The 19,866-nt window shown below is 34.6% G+C and overlaps 1 protein-coding gene across 3 annotated transcripts in view; it reads left to right on the top strand.

Moving 5' to 3' along the window:
• LOC117694309 (sex comb on midleg-like protein 2) overlaps positions 1-19,866 on the top strand; it is a 143,565-nt gene that overhangs the window by 63,176 nt on the left and 60,523 nt on the right. For all 3 annotated transcript variants that reach the window (XM_076918325.1, XM_076918323.1, XM_076918324.1), the window contains exons 9-12: positions 1,164-1,252; positions 3,792-4,035; positions 13,029-13,112; positions 19,310-19,396. In XM_076918325.1, the coding sequence (XP_076774440.1) occupies positions 1,164-1,252; positions 3,792-4,035; positions 13,029-13,112; positions 19,310-19,396 (504 nt within the window). The remainder of the gene's footprint in view (positions 1-1,163; positions 1,253-3,791; positions 4,036-13,028; positions 13,113-19,309; positions 19,397-19,866) is intronic.

Genomic DNA, 19,866 nt, shown 5'->3' with positions numbered 1-19,866 from the left:
CATGTGAAGATCAGAGTACATCATGGGCATATTGGTCATTTTGCTTGTACCATGTGGGTTCTAGATAGCATAACTAGAACTATAAACTCAGATGGTCCGGTTTGACAATAAATATTGAGTCACAAACATGCTATCCATTTCTACTATCATTTGTTTTCTAGTTATATTTTGGGGGAGTTTCTGTAAAGAATATTTGAGGATGATTTGTCTCTCTCAACATTTTGTATATGCTGTCCTGTTGATAGCTCTGTTGACAGTGACTCACATGCTTCCCTACTTTAGTGAATGCATTCATTTAGAGTGCATATAACCCTTTTCCAGTTCTGACTTTGGGACAGACAGGTTTTGAGTGAAAATGATTGCTTCAGAAAACACTATGCCTAATGCTGTTATAAGTTGGTAAAATTTTTAAACAAGCCTCTTTTGGTAAATTCTCTTATAAATTTCAAGATTATGTTTAGTATATGTAAAAGTTGTTACAGGAAGCTAAGTCTGTTTTACTAATATTTTATGAGAAGTTTCAGACATGCACAAATGTAAAAGAATTTTATAGTGAGTATCCATAAACTCCCTACCTCATTTTACCATACTTGGTTTTTTATCTGTTCACTGATCTTGTGTATCTCAGAGAAGTCATTTATATTAATATAGTTTCCTTAAATACTTAAGCATGGATAGTGTTAACTAGAATGTGTACATAGTTGTTCTCCTTTTAAAACTTAGAATCAGATGCATTTTATATATGTAAATTTGTAAAGCTCAAAAGACATGGTCTTTCTGGAAGGCCAGAAGTGAGAGACTCTGAGAAAGGGGGGCTTGAGGCCTTTTGCAACCTTGTCCATGCTTTCATGGTTGTTAGAAATAGAACGAAAGGGCTCCTGAGCTATAGTGTGGATTACCTGTATTATTATGGCCTGCCCCAAATATAAGAATGCTTGTTGCCAAACCCTTGTTGCCAATGGTTTCTCTAAAATGAAAGTTTCTGGTTCCACTTTGATATTAGTGCCAGACATTAGAATGGTGGCTCTAGCTACAAGAAGATTTACCTCTTTTACTCAAGTCCTTAGAAAGTCATTCTCTGAAAAGGATTGGTGCATGTTACCCATTTATTCTCCATTGTCATAGTTTCACAGGTTTTTAATGGTATATGATTTATAAAACAGGGTGCAGAATGGGTTCTTCTTCATGGTCCATGTTCTTACTACGTGTCCTAACTGGATCTGAACTGGCACCTGCAGTGTTCTTTAAGAAGGTAAGAAAAGCATTACAAAACATTTCTGTCCTCTAGAAAACATGATTTTATTGTTTTAAGTTGGAATGCTTAACCAGTTTTGTCTTTTCTCAAACAGGAATAAGTCTTTTTAAAATTACAGGCAACTATTGAATGAGTTTGTTAGGGCTGTTGTAACCAAGAGGAATGTCTTCCATAATCAAAAAGCTTTTCCACTTTGGAGTTTGGAGACTGGAAAAATAAAAATGAGGATGCCTTGAAGACTGGTCTCTTTTGAGGCTCACCTTGGTTTATAGTTGACCAGGTTCTTGTGCTCTTACATGGCTTCCACTATATGTGTGCACATGGGTATCTTACTCATTAAACCACACCAGTCAAACTAGATTAAAGCTTTGTTTTCAAATGCATTCATGTTGGTTGTATTTCAACAGAAATTTAGGGTCGAAGAGACACCATGTGCTTCAGAATACCAACTACAGTTGATGTGAGTTTGTTAGTCTTAACAGCCCCATCACATCCAGAAAGATACTGTTTTGTTCTGGTTCTCTCTGACCTTTGACTCTTAGAAACTTTCTACCTCCCTCTTCTAAAATGGTTTCTGAGCCTTCTGGTAGTAGGGGTATGTGATATGGTTATCACATTTGTGGCTGAGCTCTCTGAGAACATTTATTCTCTACACATTGAGCAGTTGATTGATAATTTCCTTTGTAGTACAGAGGACTTTTAATTTCATGAAGTCAAAATTGTTGATTGTTGTCTTTATTCCTGGATGACTGGAGCCCTATTCAGAAAGTTCTTTTTCCTCAGCCTATATACTGAAATGTATTTCCACTCTTCTAGAAGTTTCAGAGCTTTGGCTATAACATTGAAGGTTTTTTTTTTTTTATTATTCATTTGGCATTGATTTGTGTGCAAGATGAAAGAGAATGATCAAATTTCATTCTTCTACATGTAGATAGCCAGATTTCTCAATACAATTGGTTTAAATAGCTATACATACACCTCTAGTGTATGGCATCATCATCAGAAATAGATCATGTAGCGGAAAGTACATTTAATTATAACCTAGGTCCTCAGTGCTCTTTCAGTGATCACTGTGTCTGTTTTTGTCCCAGTACCATGCTGGTTTTACTGCTGTGGCTCTATTGTATAATTGAAATCAGGACTAGAGACACATCCAGCAGTGGTTTGTTGTTCTTTAATTGTTAAGGATTCTTTAGCCTTCCAGGGTCTTTGGACTTTCATACCGATTTTAGGATTGTTTTTTCAGTTTCTGTAAAAACAATCATGTCAGAGTATTGGTAGATATTGTATTGAATATGCAGATTGTTTTTGGTAGGATAACCATTTTTGTGATATCAGTCCTACCATTCCATGTGCATAAGAGTGCACATAGGAATGCATGTCCATTACTCGTATCATCCTCAGATTTTTTCTTCAGTGTTTTAAAATTTCACTGTTGATGGCTAGGTTTATTTAACCATCAATTCTAGAGATTAATAGTCTGACATAAAGTTGTGGTCTTGACTTCCTTCTGATGACTCTCTTTGGCCTGTAGGTACTGTGTTCTTGTGCTTTCATGTAGCCTGTATACGTGTTATTTGTGTCTTGTCCTACTTTCCTGTGCTTAAGGACAGTAATGTTATATTAGAATTATGCTCTGTCCTTATTTTAACTAGTTACCCATTTAAGACCCCATTACACCTCAGGAACAGCATAGCCCACAATCAGCTGAGCTATCACACATCAATCCCTTAGTAAAATGAATTCCCCATATCAGCCACTAATTAAGAAGTCAGGACAATCTTATAGAGGCATTTTCTCAACTGAAGTTTTCTCCTCTCAGAGGACTCTAGCTTGTGTCAAGTTGACATAAAACTAGTCAGGACAAGTTACCTTAGTGTGTGTGTGGTGTTTGTTTTGTTTTTTATTGTTTTTGGTTTTGTTTGTTTTTTTTTTTTTTAGTCTTTACGTCATTTACTATGTTTATGACTGACATTTTTAGGCTGTCATAAATGGGTATTTTTCTGATTGTATTCAGCATGCTTATTATTGTAGTTATGCTTTAAAAGTACTTATTTTTCTATGTTGATGGTGAATTTTACTATTTTTCTGGTAGTGCGTATCAGATCTAGAAACTTACTCTTTCATACATGTTTTCAAATTTATTGGGATATATGTTTTCAAAATATTCTCTAATGAATCCTCTGTACCTTCTATCTTTTGGTTAACTTGGCTGAGAGTTGTCAATCTTGGTTATGTTTTAAAAATAAATCTTTGCACTCACTCTGTAGACCAGGCTAGCCTCAAACTCAAGGCATTGCTTTAAAATTGAATTAAAGGTGTGTGCCATGACGCCTGGCCTAAAAATGGCCAAATAAATAAATAAACAGTTCTTTGCCAGTCTATTAATCTGAGCACTGTAGAGGGAGAGGAAGGTGAATCTCTGATTTTGAGGCCAGTCGTGTGTTCAGAGTGAGTTCCACGATGGCCAGGGCTGTACAGAAAAGCCCTGTGTGGAAAAACAAATGTCTTGTTGATCACTTGTATGTATTTTTAGGAACCACCACGTCCACCCCAAAATAATTTTGTAGTTGGGATGAAGATTGAAGCTATCGATAGAAAAAATCCATTTATGATCTGTCCTGCCACAATTGGAGCTGTCTATGGAGATGAAATTCATATTAATTTTGATGGATGGAGTGGAAAATTTGATTATTGGTGCAGCTATGACTCCCGAGATATCTTTCCAGTTGGATGGTGTCGCCTCACAGGAGATGTATTGCAGCCACCAGGAAAAATTGGTAAGCTAATACTCAATTACATGTTCTGTTATTTTAGATCTGATTTAATGATATTGTGTTTAATAGTGATGGTATTAGAACTTGATGTCAAATTGGAATGGCAGACTGGTAATACAATTCTTTAGTGTAGGTAGTAGAGAAAAAGGAAGATTCAAATTAGGATAATTAGAATTTTAGAGAGTTCTCCAGGAATCTCTTTTAAAAACTTACCTTTAATCTTCTTTTTTTACAGTCTAGTCTTTATCCTGCTCCTGGTCTACCATGCAACAGTTCCTCATCCCATTCATCCCCACCCCAGTATTCAAGAGGATGTCCCCACACCCTCCATGCCACCCCACCCTGCCTCACCAGGCTTCCCCATTCCCGGGGTCCTCAAGTCTCTTGAGGGTCAGATGTGTCTTCTCTCACTGAGGCCAGATCAGGCATTTCTCTGCTGTGTATCAGCTGGTGTATGCTGCCTGGTTGGTGGCTCAGTGTCTGAGAGATCTTGGGGGTCCGGGTTAGTTGGGACTATTGGTCTTCCTGTTTACCATGAATATTATGTCCCAGTTCACACTAAGAATATGGGGAAAGCCAGAAGTCATATTTCGAATGCTGGAGCTGTGTTATTAAAAACATTGAGTGGGTATATGAGATAGTTATTTTAAAAATTACCTTTGTAATTATTATTGAGTTGAAATGTATACATAAGTTCTGGGGATATAGCTCAGTATAGAATAAGTGCTTAGAATGCAAGGTTGAACATAATAAGGATTAAAATATATTTTACATGGTTCTGTTTACATTTTAAAGGCAAACTGATACTTTGATGTTCTCAAGTAAGATCTATGAAATAAATAAAATATTGACTCCATGGAGGCTTTCATAGATTTCTGTTCAGTTATTATAATGTTCAGCATTTATAATAGTTTTTCTAAATTTAATACTATGATTATGTAGGTATATTCTTTCAGAGAAATGTCTCTAAGTAATCATTGCTGAGATTAACTGGCCTTGAGTTTAATACAAGCTTACTGGTGGAATCAAATTTAAACATAATTAAAATTTACCCCACTACATGTTACTTCCATCATTACACAAAAGGATTAAATAAGTAGGTAAGGTATACAGAGGAAGTTGGGAATAGAAAAGGGCTTTTATCTATGTTATTCTTGTAATTGAATGCTTTTGTGATTTAGCACATCCCATTACACTAGAGTAATACATACCAGTTCCTTGCTGCTTCATCTGTCAAGTCGGCAGTAATGGGTAATTTTGGTAAATGTTTTTGTGATGCAGATCTATATATGATATTATATAGATCTACATATGATAAGGTAGCCAAGGCATATTATCTGCCTTCAGGAAATTTATCTTCCAGTGGAAGAGAAATAGGCTGGGGCATAGTCCTGTAAAAAATGACAAAAATAGAAATGTAGGACAAATATGAAAGTAACTTAAATTCTGCAGAGAATAGTGATCGAGTAAAGAAAAGCCTTAGAGAAAATATATGATTATTGCAAGAGAAAAAGAAATTTGCTGTACAAAACGGGTATAGGTAGAATAGAGATATCCCAAGATACAAATGTTGACTTTACTCTGTAAACTGATATTTTTTGCTTAAGATATCAGGTGAGATTGGAATGTGTCATTGAGAATGCTACTATCCTTCAGTACCATTTTTTCTTTTATATTGAGCTACATCCCCAGCTCTGTAGTAGTGGCTCTGATTCTGGTTTTTGTGGTGTTTGTTTGTTTTTGTTTGTTTGTGGTGATAGTGAGTATTAAAAATTTAAAATTAGGATTTTGGTTAAAGTTAAATGGTGTTATTCAGGTATAAGCTTATATAAAAGTTCTCAGCATGTTTTAAGTTAAACTAGCCTTAAATTTAAGTTCAGAAAACTAAGTATATTAAATATATTTTTGATTTTATCAAAGTGCAATCCCATCATGACCTGGACAGTACATATTCCTGTGTGAAATATTTTCCTACAAATTGCAATTTACTTCTACATGCATTCAATCATGGATGTACATAACTGACTTAACCAGATTTCTAAGTTGTTAGATACTGAAGTAATTTTTATATTCATGGTACTAGATTAGATGTTATAAGTACTTTTATGTACATATATTTACATACTTTCATATTTGACACAGTAATTTTTCTTGAAGTTGAGAATGGTTTTGAAGCTGGCAAATGGTCTTTTCAGGAAGTCATACTTACTTTTATTACCCTCAGAAATAGGTAAAGTTATTTTTCTCTCTGCTGTCCAATCTTTGGGAAGATGTTTTTAATTTCTTTATTATTATATTTTCAGATCATAATTTGCTAGAGTATAATAAAACTTTTTTGCTTCCATATGTTTTGGGCATTGATATTCCTTCTGTTTTACTAATTTATTTGTTTCATTTATTGCATAGCTCTAACCCATGTCCTCCAATAAAAACATTTTCCCCAGTCACTTGCGTTATTATTATTATAATCTTTTTTTCAACAGAAATTTTATTGACTTAAATGTTTCATAATTTAAGGACCTTATTGTTAACTAATTTCAAAAGACATAAAGGATACTAAGCTAATAATATTTCATTAATTAAAAATTTATATTGTTTTTGAGTATTTCTTAAATATAATTGAAATGTTTTTCAGTTTTATCAACAATTGCTTTTCCATAGCATTTAAAGCTTTGGCAAATAATAAAAATATAGCTGCTGTTTTTAGAGAAGTACAGTGAACTATGAATGGGGCTTGATTTGTATAATAGCAATAATTCTCTTTTTGTAAAACTGAACACTTTTATGATCAGAAATAATGAAGTTTTAATTTGACTTAGCAAGGTTAGAGAGTTTTGTTCCTTTTCCTTATTTATCCACATTTTCTTTTCCTGTCTCCTGTATGACACTATGTTCTTTCCAAGCCATCTTTGATGTCATAATCAAATTTTCTTACAACACAGCCAATGTAGAGTATCTTGTTTATAAAGAGAAGAGTTGCACATATGTTAGTGTGCTTAACAAATTGGAGGTGACAATCACACAAGTGAAAACAGGGCTTATTGTAGATTATCTTTTAACAGTTTATTTGATCTCACTGTTTTCTTTTTCAGCTTGTGTCTCACATTCCTATATCTTCTACATAAAGTATTCTTTACATTATTTCCATACTGGTAGAATTTTAGCAATTCCATATAAAGTACTGTTTATTTTTCATATATTATCCTCCTCACGTCTCCAGAATGTTACATGAGTTCATTACCAGTCATTACAAATATTTAATACAGGAAAGAACAAACACAGAATATTCCAGTGTTTTAGGATCAAAACTGAAATGACCCTTACTTTTTAAAAATGAATGCATATTTTTTTCTCAAATGGTGACATAGCATTTGTTATTGGATACATTAAGAGAAATTAGATTCTCCTAAAAAATATTGTCCAAGGGGCTGGAGAAATGGCTCACTGGTCAAAGCACAGGCTCCTCTTCCAGAGGACCTGGATTTTTTTTCTCAGCACCTACATATCAGCTCACAACCACCTGAAACTCCTTTCCTAGGAATCTAACAACCTCTTCTGTCTGCTGAGGGCACTATGCATGGCATACACATTATACACATGCATACATGCAGGCAAAATCTACACACAAAATAACAAAAGTAAAGATTTTTTTCATCAGTATTTTTTGTAAAATTATGAGAATATTTTAGCAAATAGTTCTATTGTGAACCTTTGTACTTTGCTTTAACAGTCCTTAAGTACTTTAAACATAAACTATGTAAATGAAATTTGAACTTAAATAATTCCTAAACCAACAATTTCTTTATTTTACTATATACTGATATATTATTGATTATAATAATAGCCTTCATTTGTGTGAAGTTGTTGTCTTCCAATATGATTCTTTAATTAATTGTAACATTGTAGACCATCTCAGAGAGCAGGAAGCAAACTTCCACATGATTTGAGCCTAATATTACAGGCTCTCTAGGGTTTGGAGTAATTCCTTCTACCCAAAAGGAAAAGTGGAGGATGGAGAAACCTAGACTCAGCAGGGTGGAGCTGTGCATTGCTTTTTCATATGCACTGTTCCTCAGGGTAAAGTAAAAGAATAATGAAAATGAAAAACATAATTGTCTTTCAATTAATTGCTATTTCATTGAAAACTTATGTGCTTTGATGCAAGAATGCACAAATTCTGTTTTTTCTTAATTAAAAATCAAAGAGAATTGTTATCTAAATTTGATCTTCTAAAAATGTATAGCTCATTCTTCTATGTAGTCTTTTCTTATTTTGGAAAAGTAGCATTTAGCATTTTTCTCCTTAAGTGTTCAAAGTTTGTCTCTCAGGAAGTATTTCTCATTTTTAATTTTCAAATAAGAAACAGCCTTATTCTCTGCTCCTTTTTCATTATCCTTCTCAGCAAAAAGTTAGAAATTATGGCTGCTATTTTCTTTGTTCAGAGGAGTGTCTATGTTCTACAACTTATGCTTTACCTCCTTAAATGTCAAAATTAAGATTTGTATACTTCATTTATTCATTCATTCATTTTACATCCCAGTATCAGTCCCAGTGCATGCCCCCCCCCCAAGCTGTTCTCCTATCCCCTCTTTCCCTTCTCCTCTGAGAAGGACAAGACCACCCTTGGGTATCACCTCACCCTAGCACTTTAAGTCACTACAGGACTAGGTACATCCTCTCCCACTGAGGCCAGACAAGGCAGCTGAGTTATGGGAACAGGGTTCACAGGCAGCAAGAGTCAGGGACAGCCCCAGACCCAGTTGTTTGGGGACTTGCATGGATCCTGAGCTGCACATCTATATAAGTGTTGGTGGTCTAAGTCCAGACCATGCTCAAGATTATATGCCTTTTAAAGCATGCCTTTACCAACTTCATTATTGTAGGACTCTATGTGTTTAAAACTGGCAGTAAGTAGATTTTTTTCTAGGTAGATCAGAGAATGGCTGATGTGCAAATAATGAAGGCAGTAAAAAGTTCAAGACAGATTTGATCATAATATAGATTATGCAAGTTTCAAATTCTCAAAGAATAATGTTTAAACAAAGTTTAAAGAGTGTCAGTCTTGTTGGACATCTTCTGAACATCCAAATTATCATTTAGTTTTTTTGCTCTTAATGTGAGATTCAGAATAGGTTTATATACTTAGTACATTAAACATTCTTTTTGTTAGGTATATCTTGCTAGAGATACTGTCAATTCAAATGGTTAACTAAAAATGTATGAAATTTGAAGCATGATATTTTTTGTTTCATATGAATAACATGGATCAAGCATTCTGATTGTGTGAAGAAGAGAGCTATCATGTAAAGAAATAGATTGTAATAAATAAAAGACTTCTCTGATTTAAATATTCCAGCTAAATAGTGAAGTAATTACATGCATGCCCTATACTTTTACATCTTACTTTGTTCTGTGTTCTGATATATTGGAGTTCTCATAAAGGCTATTAAAAATGTCTTGGTTAAAGGAACATGTGGTTAAGCAGGGATAAGCTTTCTTTCATTGTGTAGACACAATGGATTGGTATATTTGTATATCTTTTCATTTCCTTCCAAATTCTCTGACCCAGGGTAACCTTTGATCCTTCTCTGAATGCAAGAATGAAGGGAGTTCCAGCAGGTGACTGATGATCCCTTTCTCAGCAGCTCACAGACAATATATAAATTATATTACCAGCTCCCTTTATCCATTCCTTTCACTCCCCCTCCTTAAATCAACAAGGCAAATAGCTCCATCCCCATTTGCTAGAAATTCAGGCTTGCTCAGGCAACTTGGGCTTTGTTGTTGAGTCTTTTTCTCCATAAATTCAGTTTCAGTCCTGGTAAGGAGTAAGGCTATGAAGTGGAACCTAAGTCACCTTAATGGTAAATACAGCAACAGCTTGTTTTTCTGGAGTATTCTTAAAGGTAGGAATTACATTTATATTGTAACTAATGTCTGCTGAAATAAATCTATTGTCTGCTTTGTTAGTTTTTATGCAAGATAACCCAAATATTACAGTTACCCCAGACAGTCCTGCCTTAAATACTACTTATTGGAACTTTTATCACTATTATTTGAATAGTCACTTTGAAAAGTTGTTTTTAAAAGATATAGAAAAAAAATAAGTCTTTGGTTATTTCAGCCATAAAAGTCTTTGTATTTTTAAAAGCAAGCAACAATGTGATCATTAAAAACATTTAGTTGAAAATTTTATGAATTTTCTGCTGTAGGTATATGACTATAAATGAATTTTCACTGTCATTAAATGAGACTTACTAAATTTTTGTACTATGGAAATCAGAATAGCATTTTGCTGATTATTACATCAAAATATGTGTTTGCTTTAGTTTCATTAGCATGATAGAAGTCAATTTTAGAAATTATTCAGTTAGAATAAAAGATACTATGATTTCAAACTCAAGTGATTTTTAACACCTTATATTGTTAGGTGTATTTCAAATTGACATAAAATGGCTTTTTTTGTTTGTAAATTCTTCTAAAAATATCAAAGGTCTAGAGATTGTACTTTTAAAAATACAGCCAAACATATATTAGTTGGAGTAGTTTTGAAATAAAATAACCATCAAGGAAAGTATTTTCCAATAAGCTGATGCAGTATTTTATAAAGCCACTGTGGTCTGTAAACAGAAAACACATACACAAATTATGACTCTAAATCCCTCTTAATTATGATTGTGATTCCTTACTTACTGAATTTATTTTGCTTTTTTCTAGGCTGATATTTATGAGACATAACTATATAGTAGGATTGGAAAAGCATGTAAAATTTAAGTTAGATCTTATTGTAACATAGAATGTATGGCAAGGAGGAAAGGGCATTCTCTTTTGTTTCTCAAAGTCAAGATCTCACTGTGTGTGGGCTGAACTTGAACTTAACAGAAGTTCTGACCATCTCTCCAAAGTTCTGGGATTATAGACCTCAAGAACCATTCAAGTTTTTTTTTCCTTCTATAACCTTTTAAAACATTAGATCCACAAGCCCAGCTTTAAAATAGTATTAAATCAAATCTATAGATACCTGTCTTACCAAATGGTTTGGTCTAGTTATTCAGGCATAATGTTTTAAGGTTCTTAGAAATAACATTCTATTGCTTCCCAAATGTTAGTGCTATATTTGACACTCTCCAAAACAAAGTATTTTAGATGAATTTTTGGTTTTCTGAATGAATTATTAGATAAAAGTCACCTTTTATTAGGCATTTAAGTTATTTTTAGTATTAGAATATATGTTGTTAGTTCTTAGAGGGACATCTACTTAGATCATCAAAAGAGATTCAGGAGGAATGACAGAGGAGCTAAGGTCCAGATTTCTTACTATTATTATAGTAGTAAAGTGTAGGTGATAGACAAGTGAGAAGTGAGTATAAATCTTCTAGAATTCAGAAGTTGATGCAAGGCCCACCAAGTTTTAAAATAAAAACTTGGACAATTGCGACTAAATTTTAGAAACTATTTTCCATCATAGCTTAGTTCTTTTTCTGTGTAATAGTTTGTAAATAAATAATAAACAGTTGAAAATGAAAAGGGTAGGAGAGAAATTTTTTCTTGTTGAGGACTCTGTAGAAAAGTAGAAGATAGAGTGGAAAGCTGGTACCCAGAAGTCTTAGTCAAAGAATTATATGTAAGAATCTGTTGAATTGGGGTATATATGTGTAAATGGATGGCCAAAATGTACAGACAATTGTCTGGTCCTTGGTGCTGGGACTCTTCACCTTCTTCTATTCCAGTTATTCTTAGGGTAAGAATTTTCAGTGTGTTCTAGATTTCCTGGATGTTTTGTATCAGGAATATCTGTTTATTTAGATTTAAGATTTTTTTGTTGATAATTTATTATATAAACTTTAGAATATTTTAATTGATACTTGGAATATTAGTTCCCTAAGCTCATGGAGACCAACTGGAGACAACAGAACTTGTATTGCATTTTGTTTTTATGTTTATAGAGTTGTATCGATTTTTATTTACTTAGATATTCTTATTTTTTATTACTGTAATTAGTAGAAAATTGTCAGAAAGAAATTTTCCAAATATTTGGTTCAATTTTTTTCCCTTGAAGGTCTATAAATGTTGAATGTTTCCCTTGAAGGTTGAAGCCTATAAAATTGAAAACTCAGTTATTTTTATCCAAATATTTACTTTGAAGTCAAGATAATTTTTTATATCAGTAAAATCCAGGGAGGAAAACACTAAACATTGGCTTACTGAGAACAAATTGATGCTTGTTTTTACCACTACATTAAATTGTAGTCCTTTGAGGTTTACTTGTAAACTTTCTTACATGAATATAAAAAGTACTTACCCTCATTATTTGATTCTGTATTTTCAGATCCTTTAGAGTTTGGTGCTTTATATTGCAATATTACCATATTCATCTCTAATTTTACTGATTTGTCTATTATTTGTTTTGGTTAGTATAACTAAAGGTTTATCAGATTTTATATTTCAAAGAAGTAAATATTGATTGTTTTTTGCTTTCTGCTTCAATAACTTTAGGGCTGATCATTTTCCCTTCTGCAGATTTTTAGTTTGGCTTGTTTTTATTTTTCTAAGACCTTCAGAAACATAATTAGATTAGTTGATATCTAATTTTTAATATAGCCACCCTTATCTGCAAAATTCTATCTTTATATCAAAAGTGTGTATGATCTCAGCAATAAAAATATTTTATTAAGAATTGGTAATGTATACTATATAAAATAAAATTTTTCTATTAAAGAAATTGTTAAGGCATGTTTACTGGAATATCTTTTTAAACTGTTAATAGATACACAATCTGGCAAGTTATCTTCACATAAAATATTAATAGTGTAGTGTCTAAATTAACTGGAAACGTATGTATCACATGAGAATGACTGTAGTCTTTTTATGACAGCACTATATTAGAGTATAAATTATTATAATAATCTTTAATATTAGGCATTAATATAGGAATGTAATTTGTTCTAACTTTTAAGTGCCCATAATTTTTATTTTCCATTTGTTTCTCCAAAAAGTTCCAAAAAGACCAAGGAAAAAACCAACAACCAGACAATGGAGATTAAGAAACGCTCTTTTGGGAAATACAGAAGCAGCCCCAGGTGATTTTCTCTCAATATGATTTCTGTCCATTGAAGAATAGTGTAGACCTTTCTGTTTCAATAAAATACAAAAGGTAGACCAATGTTAAATTGCTAGAGATTTTCACTGTGATGAGTAAATGATGCTTGTTACTACTTTTGAGAGAATTAGACTATTTCCTGATTATATGTTTTGATATACCTAAAACTTAAATTTAAGTAGCACCTTTGTTTAAATATTTGTATTCCTTTTTGAATGCTTTCTTTCTTTTTCCTTTTTATTTGATTTTTAAAATTTTGTTTAATCTTTATTTACACTCCAGATTTTATCCTCCACCCAGTCCTCCCTCTGAGGGTTCCATATCCCATGTCTCCTTCCCCCCCTCCCCCCATCTCCACAAGGATGTCCTTACTCTCCCATCCCTCACCCCCCCACCCCACCAGACCTCTCCACTCTCTGGGGCCTCCAGTCCCTTGAGGGTTAGGTGCATCTTCTCTTACTGAACCCAGACCTGACAGTCCTCTGCTGTATAGGTATTGGGGGCCTCCAATGTATAGGTATTGGGTTGATAGATTCTGCTAGTCCTCCTTACAGGGTCTCCCTCCTTCTCAGCTTCTTCCAGATTTTCTCTAATTTAACCACAGAGGTCAGCAGCTTCTGTTCATTGGTTGGGTACAAATATCTGCTTTGCTGCAAATATTCAGCTGCTTGTTGGGCTTTTTGGAGGACAGTCATGATAGGTCCCTTTTTGTGTGTACTCCTTAGCCTCAGTAAAAGTGTCACGCCTTGGGGCCTCCCCTTGAGCTGGATTCTGCTTTTGGCCTGTTTTCTTCAGGATCTTCTCCATTTATGTTCCTGCAGTTCTTTCAGACAGGAACAATTACGAGTCCAAGTTTTTGACTGGGATGGAAACTCCATCCCTCACTTGATGCCCTGTCTTTCTTCTGGAGGTGGGCTCTACAAGTTCCCTCTCCCCACTGTAGGACATTTCATCTAAGGTCTCTCCTTTTGAGTCCTGAGAGTCTCTCACCTCCCAGGTCTCTGGTACATTCTGGAGGGTTCTCCTAACCTCCTACCTCCCAAGGTTGCGTTTTTCTATTCTTTCTGCTGGCTCCCAGGGCTTCAGGCCTTTTCCCCATCCAATACCTGATCATGTTCTTCTCTTCTCTGCCCTGTCCACTTTCTCACTCAGGTTCCTTGTTTCCTTTCCCCTCCTGTGATTGCTTTCTTCTCCCTCTCAGGTGGGATTAAAACGTTCTCATGTGGGCCCTTCAGCTCGTTAACCTTTTGATTTCTGTGGAGTATATCTTGGTTATTCTGTATATTTTTTTTTGGCTAATATCCACTTTCTTAGTGAGTACATACCATGCATGTCCTTTTGTGTCTGAGCTACATCACTAAGGATCCTATTTTCTAGTCCCATTCATTTTCCTGAAAAACTCAGGATGTCCTGGTTCTTTGAGAATTTGTTACACTTTATTTTGATCATATATTCTCTTTGCTCCCAATTCCTCCAGGATCTTTCCATAGCTCACTGTTCACCTGAATTCCTGTTTTTCCTGCTATTAATAAGGAGAAAAAACCTTCCCTGGTGGTGTATGCCCTTAATCCTACCACTCAGAAGGCAGAGGCAGGTGAATCTCTGTGAGTTCGAAGCTAGCCTCATCTACAAAACAAATTGCAGGACAGCCAGTGCTGTTATACAAAGAAGCCATGTCTTGAAACAAAAGGAGAGAAAGAGAAGCACATACAAATAGGGGTCTTATATGTATTTTCAGACTACTCTTGAACAGGTCTGTCTTGGTGTGATACTCAGTGTTATTCCACTGGACAAATCTTGTCTCTCATAAAGCTGTACTTAGCTAGGGCTGAGAATTTGTTTCTATTTCCCATTTCATTCTAAGATTTTGTCAGTTTTGACCTGCAATTTTACAGTTCGTTACAATCTCTGTGAGTTCATTTGTGCATCTCTTCTGATAGGTCTGGAAAACCCTGTCTCCTTGAATAATTCTACCATCTCCAATCCTTCTTTTTATGCACTTTCACATAGATTCCTGAGCCTTGATATTAGTGGTGTGATACAGGCATGCCATGTTTTGTTGAGTAATCCAGGTTCTCTCACTTTCTTCATGCAGTCCACTTATAAGTTTCTTGTAGGTCTCTATATTCGTTACCATCCACTGAATGAAGTTTCTCTGATAAAGCTTGAGGGATGCAAAGATCAATGCATATGTCATTTGGAGTCATTTTATTGTATTTACCAGTATAGCAATGCTACATTTTTCTCCAGAGCGGAAGTCCTATCTTGTCATAGGTATTGTTCTCATTGACAATGTCAGTTATAGATTCCATTTCATGGGATAAAAGTCTTAAATCCAACAAAAAACTGGTTCATTCCATAACAGTCTTGTCACTATTGTGCCAGTTAGCATTCCTTGGAAGTAGATGGTTATGATAGCTCAGAGGGTTCATAGTTGTTTGAGACTGAGGATTTTTTCTTCTGGTAGTGTCTGTAGTACATTTTCATACTGTGAACCTTAGCCAATAAGTGTGATGTGAAGCTTCAAGTTGAGTACCAGCTGGGTTTTCCATGTAACATGACATACGTATGTGATACTTTCAGAAAATTAAAACTTCTTTGTTAAGTCACATTTATGAGTAGCAGTTTCTTGTTTATCCTGGCTAGCTCACGAGTGAAATGAGATATAGACTATAAGATTTATTTAATCAAGCTTTTGTGGCACAGTAGCTGAGCAGTTATTAATCTATTTTAATCCTCTAATCTGACTACCTCTCAGCCCAAATCCCCAAGATGTTTGCATTTTAGTATTCATCTGGCTCTCTGTGCTCCAGGTGTTGTTTCATGGTATCTCTGGAAGCCTCTCCATGTGGTGAATTCTCTATTCCCACCCCCCCCCGTGTCCCTTCCTGGAATCTGAAGTCCAGCCTTATTCTTTCCCCTGCTCAGTTATTGACTGATCAGCTCTTACTGACAAATAAGGGAATAAATGGTGAGCAATGTTTACACAATCTTTAGACAGGAGATTTTTAAAATAAGCATTACAATTTTCTACCTGGATTTGTCATTTGCTTTCCTATACTTCTCTCCCTTCCTCCAACTCCTTAAATCTCAATTTCTCTGTCACCCTCTTTCTCTCTCTCTCTCTCTCTCTCTCTCTCTCTCTCTCTCTCTCTCTCTCTCTCTGTATACTCTCCATTAGTCATACTCTTACAGCACTTAAAAATGTGCCTGTGAACATTTGGTTTGCTATATAAGTTTATAATTACACAAATACGTGCTTTGTAACTGGTGATTGATTCCCATTGAAGGAGATGAGTTGTAATTCTCACTGTCCCCCATCTGGCCTGCCACTCTCATCTCTAAGCCATTCCCTCCTTTTTCTCCCTTTCTTGGAATAGTGCTCCACTGATTTCAGTTTATGATTTATTCAGTTTTTCTTTGCCTGGATATTTTTTGCAGAACTTCTGCCTGATAAATTTTGTATCATAGTTGCTGAGACTCTCATTCTATCTTTGAACTGACTTAATTTACTTACCTGCTTATTTACACCCACTTTAAGGTTATTAATAATCCATAAAAGTAGTCTTTTGAATTCTTTGTCAAAATTTTACCATGCTAGCATCTTGGATATAGTTATGTAGGAATTAGGAGTGTAAAATTATCTTTTACAATTTATCTGTACATGTGCATCTTCATGCATGCTTTTGCACATTCCTGCATTTACAGAGACAGAAGGCAATCAGCAAATGCAGTTTCAAGCAGTTGGGAGTTACTTGATATGGGTGTTAGAATCTGAACTCAAGTTCAATGGGAGGGCTACTGAAAGTACTTTGAAATGCTGAACCATTTTTTCAGGCCCAAAGATAAATTTAAGATGGTGTAATGGAACATGTAAGCTCACTTCCAGAGACAGCCTTTAAGCTTAGTATAAAAGTAGAGGTTGGAACATTCACTGACTGGAACAGAGAGACATAGAGGTGGGAACTTAAACAGAAGAAAGCATTGTCACATGTGAATATACTTAGAAATCAGTTGAAACTAGGATTCTTTCATAGAGGTTAGAGAGGATAATACAGAGGGCCATATCCAGCCCTTGTCATTGTCTGATGAGATTGTTTTTTATATTCTTTGGTTAGTTTTGGTTTGCTTTATTTTTAAAACACAGAAAGAATGTACAGACATAGGATCATATGTAGTCTTCAGATTGTTTACTGTCTAGCTCCTTTCCAAAACAAATTTTTTTTCTTGCTAAGCTGTATTCTGTTGTTTCTGACTAGAGAAGTAGATGAGAATGTGACTTAGGGGCAGTAACTTGAGTCACTGCTCAGGGGTGACATAGGAAGGAGTACTTCATTTTGAAGTATTGGTGGAGGTAAACACTTTTAAAAGTTGGATTAGGTGTAGAGCAAAGCCAGAAGAAACCCAATGGATTGAAATAGAAGGAATTATTGATAAACTTCTCGGTGAGTGTATAAAACATGACCAGATCATCTGAAGTTAAAGGTAACAAGTAAGTGAGTTGAAGTCCGGATAAAGGGACACTGTTGTCTTAGAGATAGAAGAAATCCTGAAATTTCCAGGAATAGCCATTTTCAGAACCTTAGCTGGAATCTTTAGTGATAATGTCAATGTTATGCTCTTGGTGCTGGTCACGTCCTGAAAATGATGGCAGGGAGACAATGTTAAAAAAAATAATGTGAATAATATTACTGGAGTTCTAAATGGAGACATATTGAACCAGGAATGTAAGGTAGTTGTTTAAAATAAAAGTCTGGTTTTTATATGGGTAAATTAGTTGTTAAGGAAGGGTGTAGTTATATTGACAGTTAACTGATTTTATATTTGAAAGAACTTTCTTTTTGAACATGGAGTGTAAGGCAGTTGTTAAAAGTGAAATAATAGTCTGGTGGGTAAAGTTGAAGTAATGGTGAATGAAGGGTAAAGTTACAGTAGCAATTAAGTTTTGTTAAATAATTTTAAAAAGTCTTTTATTGTTGAATATCGACTACATCCTTTTCTGTGAACAGAAGGAGTGGCATAAAAAGGTTCCAGAAAGATGGGACAGTTGTTTTTATGTGTCCTGTTTATTCACATGATATATACGATATTTTCATCCAGAAGAAGCAATTTTGTAGACTGTTTTATATTATGAAACAAATTCTAAAAAATGAGTAACTAAGGTTTGAATGTGTATGTTTCTTTTTTTATGGGATATTTTACTTATATTTCAGATGCCATCTCCTTTCCCCATTTCTGCTCCCTAGAAAGCCCTATCCCATGCCCCGTTTTCCTTTTTGCTTTTATACAATTTTTTAAAATGTTAATCAAAGGTTTTATAAGTTTGGTAATGCTCAATCAGAAGTGTAACCCAATACCCAACCTAGATATATCAACTATCTTTGACTGGTGGAGACACGTGAACATCTGCCTCCATGCCCACCCTCTGTTTCTCTCTCTTTCTCTCTCTCTCATCACCTAGCTTCTCCTCTTTTTCTCATCTCCTTACACCTTCTCTTCCTGTCAGTACTCCTTCCCCCTTAGCTCCTCCTACATATCACCCTTCCTGTTAAAACTTTTCTCTCAAAATACAATTAGAGCATAATTATGCTAATTTGTGCCACTGAGGTACAAGACAGTCCTAATACCCAGTCCAGCATATTGTTGACTAAACAGAATCTCTGTCATCTCTCCTAACTAAAACACTTAGTTTTGAACCTGGCTTTTTTGAAAACCTATAGTCTCATAGCCAATCCTGGCTATTTAATTTGAGAGAAAAGATCAGAGTGGATGGTTTTCAACTGACATTCACTCTAAAGCCAAGAATGTGTATATTTCTCACCCTGCAAAGAAATTTATTTAGATGTAGTTGTTTGCTAAGTAAAATTAGTTTTTTTTTTCTAGTACTGAAATTGTGAAGGGATTGATTGTACAATTTTTTCTCTTGTTAAACTATTGATGATAGACACAAGTGACCTGGAAGGTATTCCTTGCAGATAATACTAAAGTTGTCAAAATTGGGCCAGCAGGCAACTGGATGCTGCATATCACTTGAGCATGATGGTAGCCTTTTGTTGACAACACTATAGGGGATTCTGTGTTTTATTATAAGAATCTTTATTATTTGGCATATATAAAAGAACATAATGTGTTTTTGCTTTTAATGTACATCATTTTGTTTAATTTCATACTTCCAAGAAGCTGCAGAAAAACCTGGGTGCAGTGTATTCACCAGCACTTTGGGGGATGAAGACAGAACTTTGAAAGATGACCAAGCAGCTCCAGGTGATTGCTTTTATTTTCCATATTGATTTACAAGATAATTCCTGCACACTGAATCATGGTGCAGTGTTTCAGAAGGAATGACTCTTGTGTTTTATGAAAGTCTATAGAAAGTAGCCCAAGGATAATTTGGCACAAGTTTTTAGTGTTCTAGTCCAATGTTCCTGGTTGTTTTAAAGCATCCTTTTGGAGAATTAATACTATTTTCTAATCATATGAATTTTTTCTGTGTGTTAATCGTTTATGTAGCAACATTGATTTAAATTATTTTTGTTTAATGCTTTTATTTATTAGTGGTTGTATAATCAGTTTTACTACACTGAAGAAAATAGGCTTTCCCTTCCGCAATAGCTATCACTTCTTAGATAGGGGTGGGATCTGTGCCCATTTCTCTGCTCCATCCTGAGATTTTGTTAGGCTTGAGTTTGTACAAGGCATGTGCATCTGCTTTGTTGTTTTTTAAAAAATGTTGT

The sequence above is a fragment of the Arvicanthis niloticus genome, chromosome X (genome assembly GCF_011762505.2).
Source record: "Arvicanthis niloticus isolate mArvNil1 chromosome X, mArvNil1.pat.X, whole genome shotgun sequence".
In the NCBI taxonomy this organism is placed as follows: Eukaryota; Metazoa; Chordata; class Mammalia; order Rodentia; family Muridae; genus Arvicanthis; species Arvicanthis niloticus.
The sequence above is the reverse complement of the archived record's forward strand: the minus strand, read 5'-3'. Positions and strand labels throughout refer to the sequence as shown.